Here is a 24,089-nt window from a genome sequence, read left to right as displayed (position 1 = left end):
GCTGTGTCATTGTTCAGCATGAAATTTACAAGAGCGCAGACAAGATTTGACCAACTGTATTTCATTATTTCTGAACCAGGTGAACATCTTTCCAGTCGCGGTTCGGTCTCACAAAATGACTTTAAGGCCATTTCTGTTTAGAGTACACTGATTTCTTTATTTTGATACGTGACAGATTTGGGCATCCGAATGAAAATTGGGAATGGGTGAAAAATGTCGAGGGTTCCGACCGATTCACACGGAGCAGTATGCCCTTCAAGATGCACTCCCTGTGGCACTGGCTTTTCAGTCAAAAAGTTGACTTGTGACTCGTTAGGTTGGACCACCAAGTTTAGATTCGAAGTTCTTCCGCGACGAGTAATGAATTCCACAGACAACTGAATTTCATGCAATGCTTTTTTTGCATTTTATTTTACGAATGTCACAAATGAATGAAAGTAAATTACGAGATTAAGGAGGAACACTGTGAGGGACTTTTCCTAAAATTAGCTTTGTTATTCATCCTAGATAATAAAACATTCGACTTAAGGTAATACCTGACAAAAAGATAAGAAGTAAGATTGACCAGTGGAAGTGGCTTGGTTGGTTATACTTTTACGAGTAGAAACAATATCTACTACCTGCTTTTTTGCTCTTGAATATGATGGACTTCTGGTCCCAGTACTGCTCGTTTTTGTTCACTGTACACAACCTGTCATCTCAACATAAAAAAGGTACAAGATGTATATTACAAAACCCCATTTTATGAATCTTGTGAATCCGGTCAATGACTCACTGTACAGCACTGTCGAATGTTGAAGCTTTTTTAAAAAAGTGTTTAGTTCATTAAGATCTTAGTCTTATAAAGTTGTGAATGTGGATTGGCGTGACGTATGCAACAGGTACATTCTTTTCATATGGAAAGCTGTGGAAATTAAAAAAGAACTTACTCAGGAACAAGTAAAACCATAAACAGATTTAACTCATTTAACCCAGTTCACCTCAGATCAACAGTACATCTCATCCCTTCCCCCAAAATGAAGTAAAAACAAAACATGAATTTAGTTTGAACTGGCCACAGCATTGACAAATTAAGAGTGCTTTTTGTTCATGTACACTTGATGTTTGTCCTGCATTATAAGCACAAAATGTTTGGAGCACTCAATAAACTCGACACATTGCAATTATACCAGTAGTAGTAAAACTAAGACAACTTAAACTACATAAAATATATATATGTATATTTACAAGTTTTCGTAACATAACATGAATGGAATTCACCATCAGAGTGCATTTTAGTTTAAACAATTTCATGTTAACTACAAATCAACCGAATGTTTATTTCAGAATAAACGTATGCAACAATTTCAGAGGTAGCACCTACTATACTGGCATGGCTTTGGCTATTCAATCCAGTCAGATTTTTGCTTTCAATCAAGCATGGAGTAATAAAAGCAGGGAAAAAGAGCACATTTATGCTGCCAGTTGCCATTTTGCTGGCCAAATCTGCTGTGCATATGCTCATACACAGTGTTCACTGTTTAAATGTAAGCAAAATTACACAGGGACTGGCTCTACAAGTGACCTGCTTTTTTAACACAATATTTCTTCTGCTTCATCATTTAATGTAAATGACGGTACAAAATTCTTTTTTGGTTATGTTGGTTCCATTCAATATTAATGAGCACGGTTGCTGAAGCGAGCACAATGGTTATTCCTTTACAGCTATGCCACATTTGAAAACTTGTGCTTCACTAAGTACATATTTCTTTGGTGTCTTTGCAGTTAGTCTTTACAGGAGACTGTCTTATCAATTTCAGAACATAATCAGTCCTTCGTAAGCAGGAGTTTCTCAAAATTGGCTACCGATGTTTTTCTTTGGAATGAGGGCTGTTATGTGAAGAGCTGTCTGTACATCACCTACGTTTGTGGTTAGTACAGTGTGTAATACTGCAAATGTTATACGGCAAAGTGGTAACTGAGTCAGTCAAATGTCACAAGTCACCTAAAGTCAACTACCTTTGACATCATCAAGTCCTGAGCCAATCAAATGAACGGTGAAAATGGCACTCCTTTTGATCCTTTGGCACTGTTGATCCTGTCATATTTGTGAACTGGCTATGACCAAACAAGTGAATGGACTGATGATGATCACAACTTTCAAGTATCTTTGGAATTACTAAGACTGATGAGTGGGAATACTTAAACAAATTCACCACACCCTTGCCGAAGTAACTTCATATGTTTCAGCACACACGTACCCAAAATATTCAGTCTGGAGGTTGCACAAAATTTGTCAAAGTTGGGTACTGATTAAAAAGGGTGTCCACAACAAATTTCTTAAAAACTAGGCCGTAAAAGTTGGGCTGCCTTTCCTCTATAAATGCCTTCCCCACCTGAAGACCTTCATGCTTCACTTGAATTTTGAATGAAACCATGGCATCCAAATGGCAATGAGCACAAACACACCCCATTAATCACATACTGGTAAACTCATACTTGAAAATCCCATATTGCACGATCTGTTTGGGTATTGATTAGGTCTAGTAAGTTTTCGTATTTTTTGGGGTGAGGGGGTTCTAGTGCCGTGTACTGAATGGTCGTATGTATCCTGCTGGGGAGCTCCAGTCACTGACAGGCGTGGTGGCCTGGTATATGCGGGTCGTTGCTCGGTTGTAGATTGGTAGGAGCTCATTGGCCTCGCTTGACAGCACCTGAGGCAGTCAGAATGAGGAACACACTGGTTAGATATGGTGCTGACATCGCTGTGCACATTTATGGTATAAAACACTCTGAGGAGACTCTAACACTCACATGTAGGTCGTACATGTTCTTAACCACTTGCCGCCGGGGACTCTGGTTTCGGGCACTGTGTGTTTAAATGCATGGCCGGGGTCTCCGAAATCAGGCAACGGGAACTGGGCCTTGTAACAAAAGACCGAACTCGGAACAAAACACCAGGTTGCTGGGCATTACAGACATTTTTTAACTCTCAATAGTGGAGATAATCCAGCCTTGTTTTGAAACAGTATACCACGGTTTGGGGCATTTAGTGTGAGCGGATTACCACCAGGGACAAAAGCGTACCACCACTGCAGTGATGAGCCACACAACACCGCTGAACGCTAATCTGGTCCCTATTGAAAAGAGGTCAGCAGCGCAATGTGCCAGCTTCCTGAACAAAAGAAAGTTACGTAGCACCAAAAAATCTGGGCTCTTTTTACAAGGCTGCAGGCCTGGCTGAAATATTTTCAAGATGTATACTCGGGCGTCAATAGATTTTGTCTGTCAGACTAGAGTGGCCACCAGACAGTTGTTTGTTTGGGTGTAAACGTCCATTAATTGAAATTTTTGAAGAATTTTGAAAACTGAAAATCTTGAAAAGTGATACGATTATGTGCACTGCATTTTTCAAACCACCCGGCAGCAAGTGGTTAACATGAGCCACTTGTACTACAGACCTCTTTCACAGGATACAATTTTTGCATCCTATGAAATTACAACTGTGTTTTCAATGTCATGAGGTGTGTGTGGGTAGGCATTTACTGCGCTCAGGGGATAAGTTCTTTTGTTAGGGAAATTTGAACCGAGTTGTGGGGACATTTCTGAGTCCCCACAACGTGTTCTGTCCCCACAAAATAGGTGAAATGTTGTGTATGTCCCCACAACTACAGTGTGGGAGATGGTGTGCCTGCAGTGTGTAAATGCTCCATACACACATGCGTGTTAATCCAAATATCTTTGAAGTACAGTGCAGCCAATGCATGTCACCTAAATTTCACGTTCAAAATGTTGATGCATATAGTACTCTGTAAGATGTGGTGCCGTGGAAAGAGACCTACATGTATACTGCTAAAACAGGCATTCAACGAGCATGTAAGACCCACACATGGGTATAGCTTCACTCCAGTAATAGCTTCTAAGTATGGTCCTCAAATTAATCTGTGCACTGAGGACAGAAAACAAAATAAGGACACAATTGTCCTCCAATGGCAAATGGTATACAACAGAGAGCATTTACAAAAAAGTTCAAGTACATGGACAAGAATCTATAGTGCACTGGGCACTCTGTGCACCAATCACAAAAAGGGGCTATTAATGTCTGCTGAAGAGCAATCTATTTATGTGCAATTTTTCTTCACTTTTTGACTAATTCCTGGTGTTTTATGTTTTTCCCCATCACACAAACAAGTAAATTCCCCACTGCACAAGACTTTGTACAGTGATTTCTTAAGTTGCAACAGTGTACATGAAATAGATTGTGGCTGTGTCTGACACTACTGAGCTGTGGCTTGAAATCACCCATGACTCTATGTGAAATGGCTGCAACCATTTCTGTAGCCACTAACGCAGCCAAGTAATTCAGACGCGACCTATTTTTAATGCGGTAAAACCTAAATAAAACCTTTCCAATAATGAGTATGTTGCACACAGCAAAGTTTTTCTCAGTGAGACTAAGTTAACCAGGCCACGTGACATTTGATGTGTCGTGCTGTTGACTGTCGAGCGATTCTCACCTTTAGGTAGACTACAGCGTCCGTGCCATGGCCATCCATGGAAGTCAGTGTCAAGTCCCCGTGGAAATATTTGGCGTAAAGTCTGGAGATGGGCAGACCATAACCGTATCCTGCCTATTAAAGGTTCATGCACACACACACACAAAAAAGAAGAAATTCTGCAATAAATACTTCTGCAAGACTTTACGGCAATTTTACCGCATAAACCCAGTAACTTGAAACTCCTTTTTTGTATCCGTTAAGTCAAAAACTGAATACTCTTCCATGAGAGTTCAAGGAGCAAGCTGACACTTGAATAAATAACACTCCTGCTAATCTAGGGATTAGCAGCAAAGCCATTTCCTCAACACTTCCAAGTAATTTGAATGAAATGAAAATTTTCCAAGCCAAACTCTGCATCCTTTCAAACACAGACTCCCAAATGACAACCACTTCATTTGTTTCAGCTTTTCAAACCAGTCTGTGTGGCCAAATCCAGCTCACGTTTTCACGCGTCAAACTCTAAGTCATCCAGTTCCTCGTCAAGCAACATGCACTTCAAATGAACAACAAATTCAACGATACAAATTTGGCTTTGCCTCACAGATGTAACTGTCACATTAGATTTTGCTCTTACACTAACACACTTCAGTATCAAGGTAGTCTGAGAATTATGAAAAGAACTACAAGCTTGCTCAGCGGAATTCGAACCCAAGACTTCCTGCTTACTAGTGCAGATGTCTCAACCACTCCACCAGCTAGTTTACCACAGTGGGTACTGCAAGTAGTTGCAAACAGGTAGTCATGGGTTCAAATCCTACCCAAGATTGTACTTTTTTCTACAACCCAGATCACACTGAGAATGCAGTGTGAGTAAATACACTGGTGTGAGGGCATACATGCAACCTAGTATAAAAGCAAATTCCTTTATGATGATTGCTTTATCCTACCCTGGTTTACTTGTGACCTAACTTGTGAATTCACTGGCGATTTACTTTGAAGTATGTTTTGGATGGTTTGCAAGGACGTAGCGATGTGGCAGAGGGCAGGAGTAGTACCACGTAAAATCTCTTTTGTGAGTAAAATTCTGAAGAGAATCGATGGACTCACATGTTGAAAATTTTTATGGTGGACGTAGCACTGTGATTAGGTCTCTTTTGTGAGTGCGCGAGCGAGTCCAACGGTTCTCTTGAGAACTTTACTCACAGCAAAGATTTCACACTGTGCCACTGCAAACCTTCCTCGCATTGGTTTATTCGTGACCGTATTTACAATGGACTTGACAACAACATACTACCATGCAAGTCTTATGACGGCAAGTTGGCGGGCGAGACTTTTACCAAATTCAGACACAAAAGTTTAAACCACTTCCTTGCATTCGGGGACCCAGTCAGACGCGGCCAACCCATGCTCAACCACTAATCTCAACACCAAAATGCAGCTTCCACTTACAACATTTTCAACTTTGGATTGTGTCAATCCACAAGTAGAGTAACCACTGCTATATTCTGTGCACAAAGGCTCTGACTGTATTTCTCTCTCCAAAGCAGCAGCAGATGTGTAGGATCTGTCCTTGCGGCAATCTGGCGCATGCGGTGTCTTGTATCCAAAAGGAAACAATGGGGCTGTTTGAGACGTGGGATGGGAGTGTCTGTGTTTCCTTACCAGTGGGGGGATGGTGGTGGTGCCTGGCTTGGGGGGATGAGGGGCTGTTGAGTACATGTAGTTGAAGATCTTCTCAATTTGCGACTTGGGAATGCCGCCACCTTGATCACTCAGCTGTCAAGAAAAAGATGCGCAGAAAGTCAGAGGCAATTCTGTGAATTCATTTGCAGAAAATGCTGAACCATTACATGCCAATGTGAATTTCATGTATCTTAAAAAGTAAAAAAATACGCTGAAAAACTCTGAATAATATGCCACAAGTACATGTATATTCTAGGGCAGTTTGACCAAATTGGAAAGCTGCTGCACTGACATCAATGAGAAGGAAATCAAGGGACTGCAAAGGTGTCTTATACAATAAAAGACTTGTGGAATGGACGTGCCAATTATGTATAATCAAAGGCCAACATATGGCACAAAAATAGTAAAGCGAGCCAGTATGTTTGTTAGCAATGTCTCTCTGAAGATGTGACATTTTTGCCAAGCCTTGAACACTACAACCTGCTATTTATGTGTATCAGTGTGGAGGTCATAACTGGATTGAGATAACAGCCATTTCTGTTTTGAAGTAAAACCAGTGTCCAGTTTCATGTCAAAACTGACAGGTAAATTTTGCTCTGTCCATATTTGACTGCGAAAGGGAATTAAAACACTTTGTAAGAGCATATAAAGTCCTCTACTGTTCCATTCAAAACAGTCTGCATGCCTATTCACAAATGTAAAATATTCATGAGTGCTAAAACACCTCCAAACATTGATAACCATCGGGAAAACAGCGTGAGTGTTACTGGTGTTTTGTGTGACACGTGTAAGTTCCACGTCATACATGTACCTTGATTGTGACATCCTCCTTCCCCTTGGTAACTAACACTTTGATTTTGGGGTAGTCGACTGCGTCATTTCCATGATACTCCATGACTGCACGCATGGCATTCTGCCAGGGAAGAACAGAAACATCAAATACATCAAGTTATTTTACAATACATGTACCATGTATGGGGAATATTCCTGTAGCAAACTCTATTCTGATAACTGAAAATCTAAGTATGGATGTCACTACAACATTTCAAATGCATTTTACTAGCTGGTCTACAGATTATATGTACTTAACAAGGAAAGTCCAATTACTTTATACTGCCTTACTGTAGGTTTAATGCCAACTTTCCATCTGTGGTACAATTTATGTTTTTTTTTAATAATTAGTATTTCCATATGTCGCACCGGATACAGCAAAAAATCACTCAACCAAAACCGAAATTACTCACAGCCGAGAATTTAGTGTATTTTGTATCCCGGTACATTAAAAACATACCTTGAAGAGTTCGAACAAAATGTGGTACAGATGAGAAGGTACATACACCATTTTGATGTCATTTGTTTTATCCCGAGCTGAAACAAAAGAGAGAACAAAAATTAAAATAATGGAACCGATAATGGTGATCCATACTTCATGGAAAATGCTCTTCACTACTCACAAACAAATTTTGTCTCCCAAATATCAAATATTATTAAAATCTAGATTAACATGAAACCCATATTTGCAAACTGCGCAAGTATCTATACCCTTTAACAGATCCTAAACTAATTTTTAAATTTTTTGGTAAAGAAAAGCAAGGAGAATAGACCCTGAAAATGCTTCAGACTGCATGTTTTATGTAGAATTAAAAGAAAAAGAAGGTGTCCTTAGAACATTTTGCCCACGAATGCTTATTTTAGGAAAGTGAAATTCTTTCTTTGTTGATGTTGAAAGGGAAACACAAAGCTGTTCTTGGATTTGCAAAGGCAAAAGGCTGGATTGAATACTTTTTTGACATTAAATTGTTACTACTGATTTCCCAAATCCTTACAGTCACTGGATTTTGTCTACTCAAAAGATGCATTTTGAAGGTCAAAATTTCATCTGAAAATGCCTAATGGTTTTCCTTAAATACTGGCGCTGGTAAAGATTGCTTCTCGGAGAAGGAACTAGCATTTTCAGGACAAATTTGAATGTCTCTTAAAAACCAAACAGAAAAGAAAAGCAGATATGCACTGATGATGATGCTGTAGGGAGAAAACAGATACATTTTGTAAAGCAGTCCCACCTGACATACAACCGCAAAAGCTTAAAGTACTGTAGTTATGCACTGGCAGAAGCAAGTACTAAATTTTATTTATTTTAAGTACTAAACAGCAATGCTGGCAAAGCTGTAAAGTAGTGAGTCCGTTTTATGCCTCGTTTTTTCTTGGTTTACATTAGGCTCCTACCATTGATCCATTCAATCTCAACATCTGGTGATCCAAGGTAGTACTGATCACAAAGATACTTTGCTCCATCGTATGCATCTACATAAAGGTGAAACAAAAAATACATGAAAGTTTGTCTAGATTCGCTACTAGGCCAAACATTTTATTTCTAATCAAATCTGACAAAAGAAAAAAACACTCCCCATGTTTTCAGCCAGGCTTTTCTGGCCTAGTACATTTTGACAAGACATGTACTTGTTGGAATGTAAAATAATCGTTTCAACTCTCCAAAAAAAAAGAAGAAAGAAGTAGTCATTCACCTTATCACCAGAAAACAAAATATACATCATGTGGCTGTTAAATTGACCATAAATCCTCAAATGGAATAAAACATGCAGCTATCAGGAAAAAACATATCAGTGACAGTACCTTTGATAACACCCACAACATCACAGTCTGGATTGATGCTGCCTATGTGTGTTGGGTGGCTCTTGGGTGCACAGCCAAATATCAGTGCTAAAATGAGGCAAAAAAGAACAGTGTTTACTGTGTTTCTAAAGAGACACACGTATAAATGAAAGCTCACCCAGCACATCTTTTTCTGAATGAACTGCTGACTAGCTGATCTCACAGTCAGTTGATTAGTTAATACCTGCGCATGGAATCTACATATGAATCAACCCACAAGTTATAAATTAACTACACTGTAACACCCATTGACAGTTTGAGCAATTAATCACTTGTTTGCAATATACACAAGTTTATAATATGTTCACCACTGTCTCATCAAGCCCCCTGTCCACCTGTCTCAGGGACAGGCAAAAAATATAAAGCAGGCAGTTTTTTCTTGAACAAAACTTACAAACTCCCATTTGTTACACAAATCTCCAACAGTAGTGTTAATATCTTTACATTTTCATCCACAGCATTGGCTGCAAGGAAAAATATAAACTCAGACAGTCCCAAGGAACATTTTCTAGTTTAAAGAATTTTGCTGGAAGTAGACAGGCAGTATGTCAACAGTGCCTAGGAAAGGATAAACAAATTATTACAATCCCAGACAAAAACGCTGATGACGCAGAAAGAGTTCCATATACCGTCATCACTTGACACCCTGTACATAAACTTATGGGACTGGACTGAAAAATTTTAGGTGTTTTCTAGTGAAATGTTTTAATATTTCACTGCTAAATGTGACTTTTAAGAACATGTTATCACTTTTGATGGCTAGTTAACTACTGTAAGGGAAATTAGTGATGTCCATACATTTATGTGGAACTCTTACCATCACTACTCTTCCCCTTCCATACACGTGTACACGTACTGTATAAGGACTACTTTACATGTAAATTTCAAAAATAACTTAATAAAAGCTTATCATTCAGAACTACATTGTACATATAAATAAAGTATACATTTATTTTCCCGTTTTATGGTACCATGATTTCCCATTGTACAAGAACAATACTGGTACTACAGTGTACTTTGTGATTTCCTGTTGTGGCAAGTACCGGTACATGTACATGTACATGTATAGGTACCCTTTGATACAATACGTGTATCTTGTTAAATATGCAGGTACATGGCTGTGGCAATGAAAAGAAGGCTCTGTCGAATACTCTGGCCAGATTCAAACATGCAGTAAATTGAAGTTTCTGCATCAAACACAGTTTTAATATGAACTAAGACTATTACGATTTAACCTCATGTGTACATGTATTTCTATTCTTTTCTTTTTTTAAAATTCCTTTTTCTCATACAATTCTGACGGTTGACATACTGAGAGAATATCTTATTTTGCAGTTTTGGTTCAATTATGATTTTTTTTATATAGGGCGAACATGCACAGACATGTGGAAGTTCTATCTAGTTTTAAATTTTTACTTTATGTCTAAAATGCACACAGCTGCAATTGCATTATGTTCAAATATGCATCTTCAGCTGTCCAGCAAAGGAAATATGACACACTGGATTACCCTCATGATGATGCATAATACACGTGTGCACATGTCCTTTTATCTTCCAGATGTTGAAGATATTAGGCCTGAATTATTTTTGGATGTTTATACATGTACATGTACAGTGTAGCATTCTGTTCAAACAATGAAATGATAAAAATACATGTTCTGCTTCTGAACCTGATGCTCTTGAAAATCCTGAGGGGGATGGGGTGAATTTTAGGCAATCCAAATTTTAGGCAATCCAGACAATGTTAATTCACACACACCTGGGGACAGCTTGGCTACATGTAAGTTAGCCTTTGTATGAACCATCTAATTTCCCAGTGGGAGGGGTCACTATAAAAGGAAGAAAATCGACTGTGTTATGAGCAGGTCAAGGATACTGTAAGGAGGGCACAACACTTAAAGAGTTATTACAATTCCCAGACAATTCAATATATCACACAAACTTCTGCATCCACACAAGCTACAGACATCTGACCCCACTGGGGCACACTGGGGCAGTCATATACATGTACGTGTACAGTATGTAGTTTAACTTTTACAATTTTTCCATGCACAGGAATGCATCAGTTATATAAATTTTCTTGATATGTTCCAAATGTGTTTTTGAAAGGAAAATGGTTGTGTTCTAGTAACGTCATGAATTTTCCATGCTGGTCAAAAACATGGCCTCATTTTGGATGCCCCAAGGAAACACGTACCCCAGTCTATGTCTGTCAGTTCAGGGACATTCCTGCAGCCATTTGGCTAATGTAATTGCAAACATGACGGACTCATAAAGTATGTTTACATGGCTGCTTATCACAGATTTGCCAATGAGCCAAGTGGAGTCATGCCACTCTTTGGCAGGTTACATCTACCTACTTGTACATGTATAAGGAATGCTTGATCAGCACTACTGTATTTAAAACAGCACAAAACACATCTGATCAGCTGATCTTTGGCTATGTATCACCCCTGCCATGCACATGTATGTTGGCTAAAACTTTATCACAGGAAATGTTCATGAAAACAAAACACTCACAAAACAGGGATACAGTGACCACACACATACAGTGGTCTAAGAGCTGACTTGGTTCTTAAAAAATCAAAGCAAGGTTCTAGAACCAAGGCATGGTTGCACTGAGAAGGGGGCTACAGGACAACAACCATTCAAATTTTGACATACAGTTGACTCTCATTAATATGAACTTGGATTAGACGAGCTTCCAGTTAACCCCTTCTCAGCGGGAATTTCTTTCCAAAAGCCAACTCCACGAATTCCAGCCTCGCTTGGCCACGAAGGCCACCTGCCAAACTGCATATTCTCGGTTTGTGGCCCAGCGTGCTCTGCACGCTTTGAATTACACGGTGAAAAGGCTGATTGTTTGGTGGCATGTGGCTCTACTCAAGCTTCCACATTCCCGTTGCCTCTTTTCAAAGTGGGGACTATTGTGATTATGATGCAAATTCGGTCTTTTCATTTCTGGGCTACACACAAAGACAATTACCATATGCACAAGAGCTAGGGTCTGCCTTCTTTCACCGTGTTTACTCGAGCGTGGGCTGAGAATAATAGCTGAAAAGCGGGCTGAGGATCTCAATTTTTACAGCGTGTTTTAACACGTCCCGGCATGAAGGGGTCAAGACGAGAATATTTCTCCAGTCCTAACCAAAGTGTGTACATTCCTATGAGAAAAAAATCTTTAATACACGCTTGGGTAATAATGTGAGATTTCGGTTAAGACAAGTGTTTTTCTGGTCCGGTCAAGTGCAGGTGTATAAAGTGTTATCTCTCCAATCACAGAACCCATTCAAGAAAGGTGCCATTGTACTAAATGCGATGATAATGCTTGCTACTCCATGACTGCGGTTTTGGGTAATTTTGGATTCCCGAGTGATCAAAAGGTTTTTCTTTGTAGGTGCTCGCATGCAACATGACGGACAGTGGGCATTTGTGATTTCAAGGCCACCGGGGGCGGCAGCCAGGGTGATTGATTTTTTTAGTTTAATCACAGTTTTAAAAATTTAAATCAGATTTTTTTTATTTTTATAAAAATTTGACACAAGTTGGCTCAATCGTCAATCAAAAGCAAGCAAATTAGCTGCATGAAATTTGTTTTGTTACAAACTTTGTATTTGTATTAAGACAATTAAATCAATTATTTGATTAAATTCACAAACCACAATGTCTTAGCCTTGGTGAAATGCATTCAGTGTAACACCTACAGTACCAGTACACGAACCTGCACTTCCTTCAGAGACAAGTTGAAACATACCAAGGATAAAGTGCGTCCCAGGTTTTAAACCAAACTCCAAGTTTTGACAAAACTACAGTTCACAAGAATTTGTTACCAGCGTACTTATACATGCATCAAATGACTAATGATCGAGAAACATGGTATCAACCACATGTACAAATTTATTTTACATGTATATGTACTCGTACATGAACGTACAAAATGCTGGTATTTTACCTTGCTCTACATGTATGTGCAAAAAGCACTTTTGTTTTGTTTGTGATCCAGCTCCACAGAGCACTGACTCAAACTTGATTAAAAATCACTTTATTATGGGCACCTACAAGGTATTAAGGGGTATTTAGTGGTTTTAGTTACATTGCATGACTAACATTTCTAATCTCAATAAAAATATACTGCTACACTGTACATGTGTACCAGTATATAAAAGGTAAATGTACACTGAAAACATATACTTTACCATGTCAAACTCTGAGATGGGCAAATCAAATAGAGTAAAATCAATCATGATTATAGATTCGTTGCATCAAATTCACTTACTGAATTAAAAAAGCTGATTTGAATCAAATCAAGTGGATTGAATTGAACAAAAAAATCTTGCCAACACAGATTGTGTATAACATACATGTATGTGCATTCCTACTTCTTTAATACTTGGAACTGAAAGGCTCACAGGGGGGATTTGTTGTTTAAACTGTGCAAAACCTGCAAAAACATCCAATCAGTAAAATTGAAACATTTTTTACCTTTCCCCCAAATTAAACATGTTGATTTAAATGAAAAAAGAATCATTTGATTTAAATCATTGATAATTAAATCACGGTGATTTACATGTAAATCAGCCAACCCTGAGAGGGCGCAACCAGAACAAACTCTTCAAAAACTCCCCACCAAAACATCAAAAATAGGGTAGAAAAATGCCCCTGCCCATTCGTTTGTATTTAAAGTCTGTTGTTTTACTTGCAAATGCCCTTTTGGAAATCAAATTTACAAGTTTTACATGTACATCCCAGAAGTTAAAGAAAGAAACCTTAATTTCCTGCAAAAACACATTGCCCAGCCCTGACCCATGCCCTCTATTATCCACCCAAAAAATTCATTAGTTCCCTTAATTTGGTACATGTATAAAAAGTTCATCTCTTTAGTGGTAACAAACTAAAATGTAAATGTACTTACATGTACATGTGTGTTCTCTTGATGTCTAACCATGCCATGCAGGTTACATGTACTTTGCTTCGACAATGATTGGTGATGAGTCTGCTTGCCCAATTGTTTGCATTTTGTTGATTTTCCACTTCGTTCTTCTCAATTAACAGGTTTTATTACAACTCTTTGCTTAAATTCTCCATGTACCGGTATATTACACTTTCACAAAGAATACATGTATGTTTGAAACTGTTTTGAAAACACATTCATTACCCTTGAACAGTAGTATGATTGACAAACGTTGCATACAAGTAGGAAAATACATTTCTCTTAATATGAAGTTCTGGATAATATGAGATAATTCACTAAGTCTAGAGGTCCCCATATTAATGAGAGTTGACTGTACATGTATTTAGAAGTGACTGACTTTTTTTCTGATATTTGGCTTAACAGAAAACTTAGAGACCCAATGAAAACATAATCCGGGTGATGGGGTTGGGAATCGAGGGCAGGGGAGGGTCAAATCTAGAAATTTTAAAAGGTAACCCAAAAGAGTAACTGGAGATAATGGATAACTTCCACAGAAGCAAAAACTAAGAAAAGAAAAGATGGTCCTGAGGGAGAACTTACTGTGCTGGTTGATGAGCATTCGTATACTGATGCGAGACAGGTAGAACCGATCCAAGAAATACTGGATGTTGCCTTCCTCATAATTCTCGACCTCATAGCTCTGTCTCATCTCCATCACTCCCTGTTACCATGGAAATAAATAGGATGCTTCATTATGTAATCAATTAGTGGGCCTAATTGAGATCATCTCCAAGTTCTGACTCAGGGAAATAAATGTCACGGGGGGGGAGGCTGGAGAAAATCCTACGTTAAATGTAAAGTCTTTGTCTGATGCACTGAAGAATGAAATACTTTTAACTTTCATCTGAAGTGGGTTTAAAGAAGCAACATGAATTTCATAATCTCACATAATCATCATATTCTCTCTATATAAGAATTGACATACCTGTGCCATTGTCTCCACAACATTTGCGTGTCTGTTCCTTATTGTTATCAGCTTATCTGTAAACCTATCAATTAATTAAAAATACTTATTACTTTCGGTGGGAAACACTGGTGTTGCAAACCCTTTTCAACATTACTGGGATCAAATTGTACAAACTTCACAAATCTGGATTAACATTTTGGCACTTACAGGTATCTACAGGTATTTATCAGCTCATTCTGAAAGGTCCAAGGTTACTTTCAAAAAATAAAACACAATCCGGACAAAAATATGACAAAAATTGTTTTTAATCCTCAATAGTTTTATTCCTTTGGCAAATAGTATCTGACTTTTGTGTCAATGGACAGCTAACAAGTGAAGGTCACAGGCTACTTCCAAACACAACAAGGGAGTTTCAAGTCAAAAATCACTCATCAAAGTATATTTAGGATGACCAAATTCTGCTGTTTACCATGCAATTTGGTTACACAAAGCAAGCTGCTTTGCACACAAAAAGTAATGGTTATAAGCCATAACTAATGCCGTTTCAAGGAAAAGATAATGGAGGAAAACCGGAATATCATGGTAAACTTTTAAGATCTTTATCCTACCTGTACCTGGTATCTTTATCTCAGATCTGCTTTCCTACAATGTTTGTCAGAATTTGCAATCACCCTTTTTGTGGCTTCAACATGTTCTTTCCTGGGAGTATTTATCCTGGGTGGCTTTGGGCTTGCAAAAGCCAATTCAAATGATATTTGAAAAGAGCAACGGCCATTTTTCACACAGCCACTGACAGCATATTCAATGTTTCTGTTGGGGTTATAAAACCTTTGTAATTTGAGGTTAACAATAAACGTACACTCTGCAATCTTACCTATACATTGTTCCTGGGTCATCGTCACTATCAACAAACTGCAGGAGATCTTGCAGTGATTGTGTGTACCTGGCAATGGCACAATCAGACACAAAAAAATGAATGCAAGTGACACACGAGTTCACTTGACCATCCGATTTCCAAACTGCTCCAAACTCTTGTTAATATGACTGAAAATAAACTTGACACATTTTACCCAATACAGATTACATGCAGTTTCCCCATTTCAAATTACACAGTATCAGTCTGTAAAGATACCTAAATTGGAAGAAAGCTCAAAATCAAATTAAAATATCTTGGTAGGCCAAACAAAACTGAGTTAAACTTGGTAACTAACAGCATGTACAAAACCCCTCTGGAAAAACTGCGGAGTCAGAAAAGAAATTTATACTCACCATCCCTGCACAGTTTTGCAGGAAGGCATCTGCAGCAGCTTTTCAGGCAGGAGGTTGATCTCCTTCATGATGTTGCAGATGCGGACTGGAAGCTCCTGACGGAGAAAGGTGAAGGATTTGTGTTCGTCAGCATCTTTCAAACCTGGATAAGGATGAGAAACAAATTCTCTCTTACATGTACAGTGTATGTTGAAAGCACCTCCAACAAACATATCCTGATTGGGACAAATGGCCTTGTACATGTAGGAAATCAGTCCTACCTACTGAGGCTGGAGCTTTTTTCAAATAATCGTGATTGAACCATTTACCAATGGATTTCAACCTGTACTCCTAATTTTTTTGAGCCATCATAAAAATGATAAAGTTACTTCAGTTTTTTAAAAACAGAAGCATCATTTAAATATTTGAATGTGTTTTTGTGTATATCTCTAAGTCTGGTGTTCTTTGATTCTTAGTTTAAACCATAAACCATATTTTAAACCATATTACTGCGGCTTGTGAACAGTGTTCTACAGATTTTTGCTGATGTCAATTCTTAGCATAACATTTCATCAGTGATAATGATTAATATGCATCTCTTTTTATTACATTTTTGCCATAACATATATATTAAATTTAATTATCTCATGTACCACCAAAGGGTCCCAACTCTCAACTTGACTGTTATTGGTGTTTTTTTGCAATCAAGTAGACGGATCAGTTTCAACAAAGTACCTGGCACATCGGCTATTCTTGTGGCAGATCATCTGCCTGTATATGCAGCACGAAAATTTCACCCAGAAGTCATCGAATTATCATCACGATCAATCATCATTAACGAAAAAGAATGGAATCAATCTTTAATGCATAGTGTGTTTTCAATAAATGTTTAAAAGTTCTGAGTATTTTTCCTTTTTACAGGTACCGTTAAAAGGGTATCCGTGTTACCACTGTCTACAGCAGTTTATTTACTGGTCTGCAAAAGCAAAGACAGAGCCATGAAAACACAAATCCGACTCCATATGTCCCATACCATACATGTACCTGCAGTAAGCAGTACCCAATGCAGGTCAACAATTACTTGATTTGCATATGAATTCATCTGGCATTGCCTAAGTGGGCGTCGTCCCCAAATTCCTATTTCTGATTGGTGGAAGACGGGGGTGTGTTGTACATGTACAAGTGTGCATGTACTGTACATGTACAGTACTGTATCTTTGGTGCTGTGCAGGGAAGTGTGTGAAGTTGTGAACATTGCAGTACATGTACATACCTGTCTGTCCCTTACAAAATTGGTCCAGCACACATTAGCGTACATGTCTTTGTTTTCATAAAAAGATGAAGTATGACAGTAAATAAGAATGCACTGGTAGTACAATTTTACTTTGAAAATACCTTCATGTCCACCCTTGCCATAAGTAATTTTTATTGTAACCTCCCTGAATAGCCTTTCTGAAATTGAAACAAAATCCCATGGATCCAGTCTGATAAGGACCAATGGCACATTCATTGCACGAAAACTGTGTTTTCAGCTTGAAATCAAGTACCAGTATACAGCATTCAGGGGTTCTGAATTTTTAATTTCTGCTTTTTTTCCAAAGCAATCTCACTCATTTGCAAAAGATATTTGTGTTTGTTTTTACATATAAAGTGGGTTTACAAATCCTTAGGCCTATAAATTTTCCCTCCACCCCCCCTCCAAAAAAAAACAGGCAGGATGATTTTCTTGTATGTGCACGTTTGTAATAATTAACATAATACAATGTCAATGGAAGCCTGAAACTTGCCAAAATATGTACTCTGGTAGATGTTACACAAAAATTAAGCACTGGGTAGGCACCCAAAGTTTTTGGTTTTTTATTACATTAAAAAAACAATTACTTAAACACACCAAGATGTACATTCTGCATGATTTTTCTGGGTCAGGTCAGTTGACTTCTTTTTTTTAAAAGACGTCACATGCTACATTTACACGTACGTGTACCGTAAGTGGGTAACAGCAAGTAATCCTACTGCACTGTTAGGGTACAAGACATCATAATCTATGGCAATTTAAAGTGCACTGTTCAGGAAGTGCTTCAAATTTCAACTTGTGAAAATCGATTGTTGAACCTTGCTTTTGCAGACGAATTTCAACAGTCCTCTTTGGATGATATTGCAAACTTTGTTCACACATTGCTAGCGGGTACAGGTACAGACACTTTTAAAACATGGAATATGACCTATATGTAATAGGTAGGATTAAAATTGCAGATGAATGACAATTTAGATTGAGACACATTCTGATGGTATTGCATTGGCAGTCTCTGAATGTGGGTCAAAGTGCCCATTGTATTCAAATGTAGCAGCTGATATATCCTTCCAGTTGTTGTCAAAGGGCTTTTGTTGATTATCAGACAATTTGTCATCATGTTTAATTATCTTGATCTGTAATCACACAAGCTCAGCAGATGCACATGTACATGGTCTTTTCTTAACAAAAATTCTGGACATACTTGTCGTATTTTTGAAAATGCCTTTGAGTAGCAACTCCAAGAGCTAATCTTATTTTATTGAAACTGAATGGGCACTGTATCAATAATGATATTAGTTAACAATTCTCAGTTTGACAATTCTCTTTCAGAGGACACACAAAAAACACATGTAACACTCATGCCTCAAATGTGATGAATAACTTCATCACATGAAGTGGGGCAACTAAAGACATGGAGTCATATTCACTGGTTGAAAAAATAAGTTTTTCTTTGGTGAAATTACTTTCAGATGTGTTCATGAAAGCAAAAGAATTGTCCGAATGTGAACCTTCAGCATGTTCAGGGTCATTTTTCCACATAAAAATCACACATCTGAACTCCTCAAGATTTGCAGATGCGTAAACTTAACCATCACTCATAAAACGCCCAGTATTTTCAGTTAGTCACGAACCCTAACAGTCCTTAATCTTTCACATCCGGAACACCAGACGACTGGTAGAGTCAAAAAAGACTGTGGATATTCAACCCAAATCACACTGGTCCTGATGGGTTCTTACATGTAGCTGGAACTGACACTTCAGCCCTGAAATCAAACAATAAAGACAGCCTGGCAAAAATGAGTACCATTTACTTTGATAAACAATGAACATGTACACTAAATGACACAGCAAAAGTATGAGTCATTTCATGACTTGGTTTTTTTTAATGTTCTGATCGAGAACAGTGATTTCTGTCCCTTTTAGTTTAAAAGATGTGTGGCATGTACAGGTAGTATGCAATTTTTATGCTAAGAGTGTCACAAAAGTGTGACATGTTAATTAAACAGTATACATGTACTCCAGAATGACTTAACCGACACCTGTGGCTTTGTAATTTTTTGTGGACATGAAGTTACCAGTACTTGATGAGTTGTAGTAGTTTGCATGGGCATGAGTGCAGGGTTTGCACTGGTCTAGGGTCCAATTAGTTCCATTCAAATGTTTAATTAAATAACGGTACATTTACATGTATGTGTGTAACTTTGGCAACAGATCCCTACGTGTACACACTATGGGTACGTTTGCGCAGTTACTCCTGTAAACAAGAGCACGATTAGCGAGAGTGTACTCTTGCTGACCCTTAGGTTGTACTCCAGCCAAGAGCACATGTACATGTATACTTGTGTTGACACGAGTAGCTCGCTCGAATGCACCCTATATTTTTAATTGAATGACCCTTATTACAGTGTCCTTACCCTTAAAATCTTAATACTTCTCAAAAACAGTTCTGTGAAGGGAATAAGGCTGTAGCATGGAAAACAACAACTTCTGTTTATATTTTCTGCTACCACCTATCAGGGTTCTGCCCAGGATGGTTTTAGTGCTGGCAGGACTATCTAAGCGGAGCGGCACCATCGGTTGGCGCGGAGCGTACCAGAAAATTTTTGGAATCTAAAAGCCCCCAGATGGCTGGAAACAGCACTTTCTGGGTGTTTTCAGCTGTGTATACACAGCCTAGAATTAGGGATCTCATGTCTGAAATTTAATAAAAAATATTGAAAATTTGTAATTTTGGTCAACTTTGTAATTTTGGTCAACTAGGATGAGGTGATAATTTTAGACGGGCAATTGAATTAGAAAAAAAAGAGTAGAAATAAATATTGATTTTATTCTGTAAATCCCTTAAATATTGAATTAATTTCTATCTCTATGATCCCCATAATTTTTCATTGCTATTCAAATAATTTTTCATTTTTTTTGTGTTGAAAATAAGGCGAAACATGCAAAATCTTGGCGTAATATTTTCCTTATTTTCTTTGTACAAAAGTTTGTACAGTATGCATATGGGATAATGACATTCATAAATGTGTGCAGGGATTTTCTGAACAGTCATTTTAAAGTCTACATGAACATAATGTAGATTGGCCATTTGCTTTTCTGACACATCTGGCCATGTGTCACGTGCATACTGAGTGCGTGTATCTTGCCATACGGAACTCGTTTACGGAAAAGGCACAATCATGCTGTTACTTTTGAATAAAAAAATTGCGGAGTTAATATTTTCACCATGGGATAAACAACATTTAATGAATGCGGTGCGATCGTTGGTTTAAAAAACGATCGCAGTGATCGTTTTATGCAACACTGAGCAGAAAATACATGCACCAAATGTTGCTATCTGTGGTCGGCGCGGCGAAAAACAGTCATGGTCGATTGTCAGTTTTGCAAGTACATGTAAAATTGTTTTTCTGCCAGATTTTTAAGTGTTTAAACGAAGTGTGAATGGGGTCATTTGCAATTTTGTCTTTCTGAAAGTTAAGCCAAATTTTCTTTTCAAGTTGTGGAACTGGGTAAAATGCGGAACTGGACAAACAACGCTGTACATCACGGAGAGGGGGTTTTCCGATCTTCGCGCACTGAGAGCGTTGCATATGCAAGCCTATGTGTGGCCTTCCAACCAATGGAAAGATTCGTTACGCACTATGTACACGTGCATTGCGCGTAACAAAGCCTCCTATTGGTTCATGTTAATATTTGGTCCAGATACGTTGCATATGCACGTACGTTGGTGCGCAGACGATATGCATGACAGTGCAAAGTGAAATTTACGACGAAATTTTACGGTTTCTTCACGATCTTCATATCTTCACGATTGATCCCTCGACCAAGATGCTATTTTATTTGGGTTCTTATCGGGAATACGTGCCGGTCGGAAAAGTTGATTTGGCAGATTGTGGCGGTCGGCAATTCTGCGTGCCGGTCGAGCCCGACCGGCGCCGACCGGCAGCGGCAGATCCCTGACCTATACTTTAAATAAACTCATGCAGTGATGTTAAAAAACAAAAAAATATTCAGCACAATCAGAGACTTCTAAACAAAATGGTAGAGGAGGGGGATAAGTGTTCAGAGTCATGCATCCTTGTGGGTTGTGCACAAAACCTATTGAAAGTCATGAAGACATTAATATTTTCTGATCCAAACGAAATATTTTTCCTCACAAGTTTCCCTATTACTATACAGCTTACATGTAGTTCATTTCTGTAAATTTTTTGGTCCAAAAATTCCTTTGCTAACTTTTTACCTATGTGTGTTACATGTACATTTTAAAATTTAGTTTAAAAAAAAAAAGAGTTTTTGAATGATTTTTATTTGGAAATAAAGAAAGGTACATGTGTACATGTACATGTACGTAAAAAACATAAAAAGAAATAAATACATACATGTAAATAAAAAAATAAGAGGCCCTATTTGAAATAAATCACAGATCCTCACGTGAGCCTTCAGAAATATACTGTACTTTTAAATTAAAACAGGGTTTGGCATCATCACTCTCTCATGATAATAGGCCTTCACCTACATGTACATGTACACTGTTTCTGACACTGATTATTTGCTTACCATTTAATAAGTATGAGGCAAACTTTGTTGAACAGCACTATCAATTTTGTACTCGGCCTTATTTTTCATTTTTTCGTTGGTCCAATTTTAGTGCTCCAGCGTGGCCGTGTTGGTATTTCCCCATGTCTGAAAAACGTAATTAAGTACATGTAGCAGCCCCTTTTCTATGACGTTTTCTAGTACATGTAAATTTACACGAAATACACAAGGTTTGATGATGTACTAGTACAGTGTGGTTACAGGTCTATCATTTTATTTTGTCCAGAAAATATATATGAAAAACCATTTGAAATTCACTCTTCTGAACCAGGTCAAGTATTGCATCAAAATGGTCATCAAAACCTGTAATAATTTTATCAAAGATGACTACAGACTTTCTGTTTTCTATGATTGATTATTTTTCAGTTGATCTGTGAAATTTGACAGAGTTTTACCGATCAGCAAAGTATAAGGTTGCACTACACCAAATACCCGCCCATAGAAAACAGTGCAAAATCAGACTAAAATAGCACCACCTGTTGACTCTTGTGAGGAAGTTGGCCTCCGCTTTTTCACTGGAAATTCAAGATTACAGCCAGAAGATCACTGTTCGTTTCAATTTATGGGGGTTAGCCACAAATTACTTTTTATTCCTCTTTCTCTGAAGATACCTCCAAAATAGCAGTAAAACTGTGCACTCAGCTCTGAATGTAGCCGCCCGCTTCTATCCAAAATACACAGTGTAGGCCTGCAATTTGGGCCTTTTTGTGAAAGAAACACCCCGAACTGGAAACTATCAGTGACAAATTCAGGATTTCCCTCCTGATTATGGTATGTCTTATTGTAAAAACCCCTTGGGATCACAAAATATTAATGAGCTTGTGTGCAGAAATACAACCACTTGGTGGAATGCACCCATTAAGCCACAACTGGTCTATTTATTTTTGTAAAGATTTTACATACACTTTTTTTCTAATCTTTTCTTTCAAAATTTATTTTTGACTATTTCTATTATGCTTTTCAAAACCTAAAAGGAATTTCTGTTTCGGTTACAATCCATTCTGTGTATTCTTACTGCCTGTACAATTCAAAATAATAGCCCTAGCTCGTGTCTCTTTTTAGTAATACTAATAGGCCTACATCATTGTAACTTTCTTATTTTTTGTCAGAGGAGGGTCGTCTTTGTGATACTGGAAAGCTTTTTTTCAAGACTTTTCAACGGTATACATTGCAGTAGCATTTATAAACCGAATTTTTTGCCACAATACATGTAAGGCTTATGCCATACTACATTTGAACAATTTGATTACATGATACACATATTAAAAAACAAAACTCTACTCTGACTTTACATGTACATGTATAGAAAACTCTAAGTCACCCTGACAATATCTGGCAATTTCACTGAATACTGGAAACCACCTGTCTATCACTGTGGACATGATGGAGAAAAAGTAGGCCTAAAATATACTGCCATGACTGCCTATAATGTTAAGCTTACCAACCATTAGGGCCTAGGCCTACATGTACATGTAGATGTCAGTGACACGTACCGGTGGGCCTAGCCTATAAAAACAATTTTTTCTTGCAAACAGAAAATAAAAACAGTGCCATGATTACTGTTAATCAATATCAATTAAAACAAATTAAATACAACACCTGTCTCAAGCATAATAATAATTAATAGGCCTATTTGGCCTAAGACAAAAATGTGAACTCACCGAAATCCAAGAATTGCTTTATTGAGAGGGGTGACGGTGAAAACTTCGAAAAATGGTCCATTCTTGATGGAAGACTCTTGATCGAGCTTAAAAGCAGAATCGTCAAGCGAACCATGCTGATAACTTGCTGTCCTCAATGAAAGGAAATCACAGCAGAAGAATCCAACGGTGTTACTCAGTAATATGATTGTTGACCGGGGTTCGTACATTACCACCCCTGTGTACGAGCAAAGAGTAAGCCGGCCGGCAGCTGCAGCTTGGCGGGAGAAGCGCTGTCGGTTACTCTTGAGCTGATGACTGATGGTCACAGGCGAAGCTTACTGTTTTTTCCTCTTTTAGTTGTGAATTATACTAATCAGAATTAGATCTAAACTCGCAAAAACAAGACATAAGTATTAAGCGTGTGAACGACTCTCAATCAACCGGAATGATCTGTGAAATGATCATAAAAAAGTCAAGCTAGTCCGAATGGAAAATCACTAGCCCATGATGCATGAAGCGCTGTCGACATGGAAATTTTTTGATAACCTTTGATATTGGCTTTGCATATTCATTGTGAACTTTGAGCGTTGACATT

General features: G+C 38.0%; 1 protein-coding gene across 1 annotated transcript; it reads right to left on the bottom strand.

Moving 5' to 3' along the window:
* Positions 1-382: 382 nt before the first annotated feature.
* Positions 383-24,029, bottom strand: LOC110977370 (pyruvate dehydrogenase (acetyl-transferring) kinase isozyme 2, mitochondrial-like). The gene is made up of 12 exons (XM_022231420.2): positions 23,513-24,029; positions 15,983-16,124; positions 15,588-15,656; positions 14,732-14,795; positions 14,347-14,467; positions 8,796-8,882; positions 8,388-8,465; positions 7,453-7,529; positions 6,973-7,074; positions 6,141-6,254; positions 4,497-4,610; positions 383-2,693 (listed from the first exon to the last, which is right to left on the bottom strand). The coding sequence occupies exons 1-12, from the start codon at positions 23,625-23,627 to the stop codon at positions 2,559-2,561; spliced, it is 1,218 nt and encodes a 405-aa protein (XP_022087112.1). The 5' UTR covers positions 23,628-24,029; the 3' UTR covers positions 383-2,558.
* Positions 24,030-24,089: the final 60 nt, after the last annotated feature.

This window comes from Acanthaster planci, linkage group LG08, assembly GCF_054643075.1.
Source record: "Acanthaster planci isolate LZ-2023a linkage group LG08, COTS_SCS, whole genome shotgun sequence".
NCBI classification, from domain to species: Eukaryota; Metazoa; Echinodermata; class Asteroidea; order Valvatida; family Acanthasteridae; genus Acanthaster; species Acanthaster planci.
The sequence above is the reverse complement of the archived record's forward strand: the minus strand, read 5'-3'. Positions and strand labels throughout refer to the sequence as shown.

Excerpts from the sequence above, each read along its gene's own strand:
- LOC110977370 (XM_022231420.2), bottom strand. The coding sequence starts at position 23,627 with ATGGTTCGCTTGACGATTCTGCTTTTAAGCTCGATCAAGAGTCTTCCA. Across the intron at positions 16,125-23,512 it reads AAAGCAATTCTTGGATTTCG|GTTTGAAAGATGCTGACGAA; the intron begins GTGAGTTCACAT and ends ATCCTTATCCAG. Across the intron at positions 2,694-4,496 it reads ACGCTGTAGTCTACCTAAAG|GTGCTGTCAAGCGAGGCCAA; the intron begins GTGAGAATCGCT and ends TGACTGCCTCAG.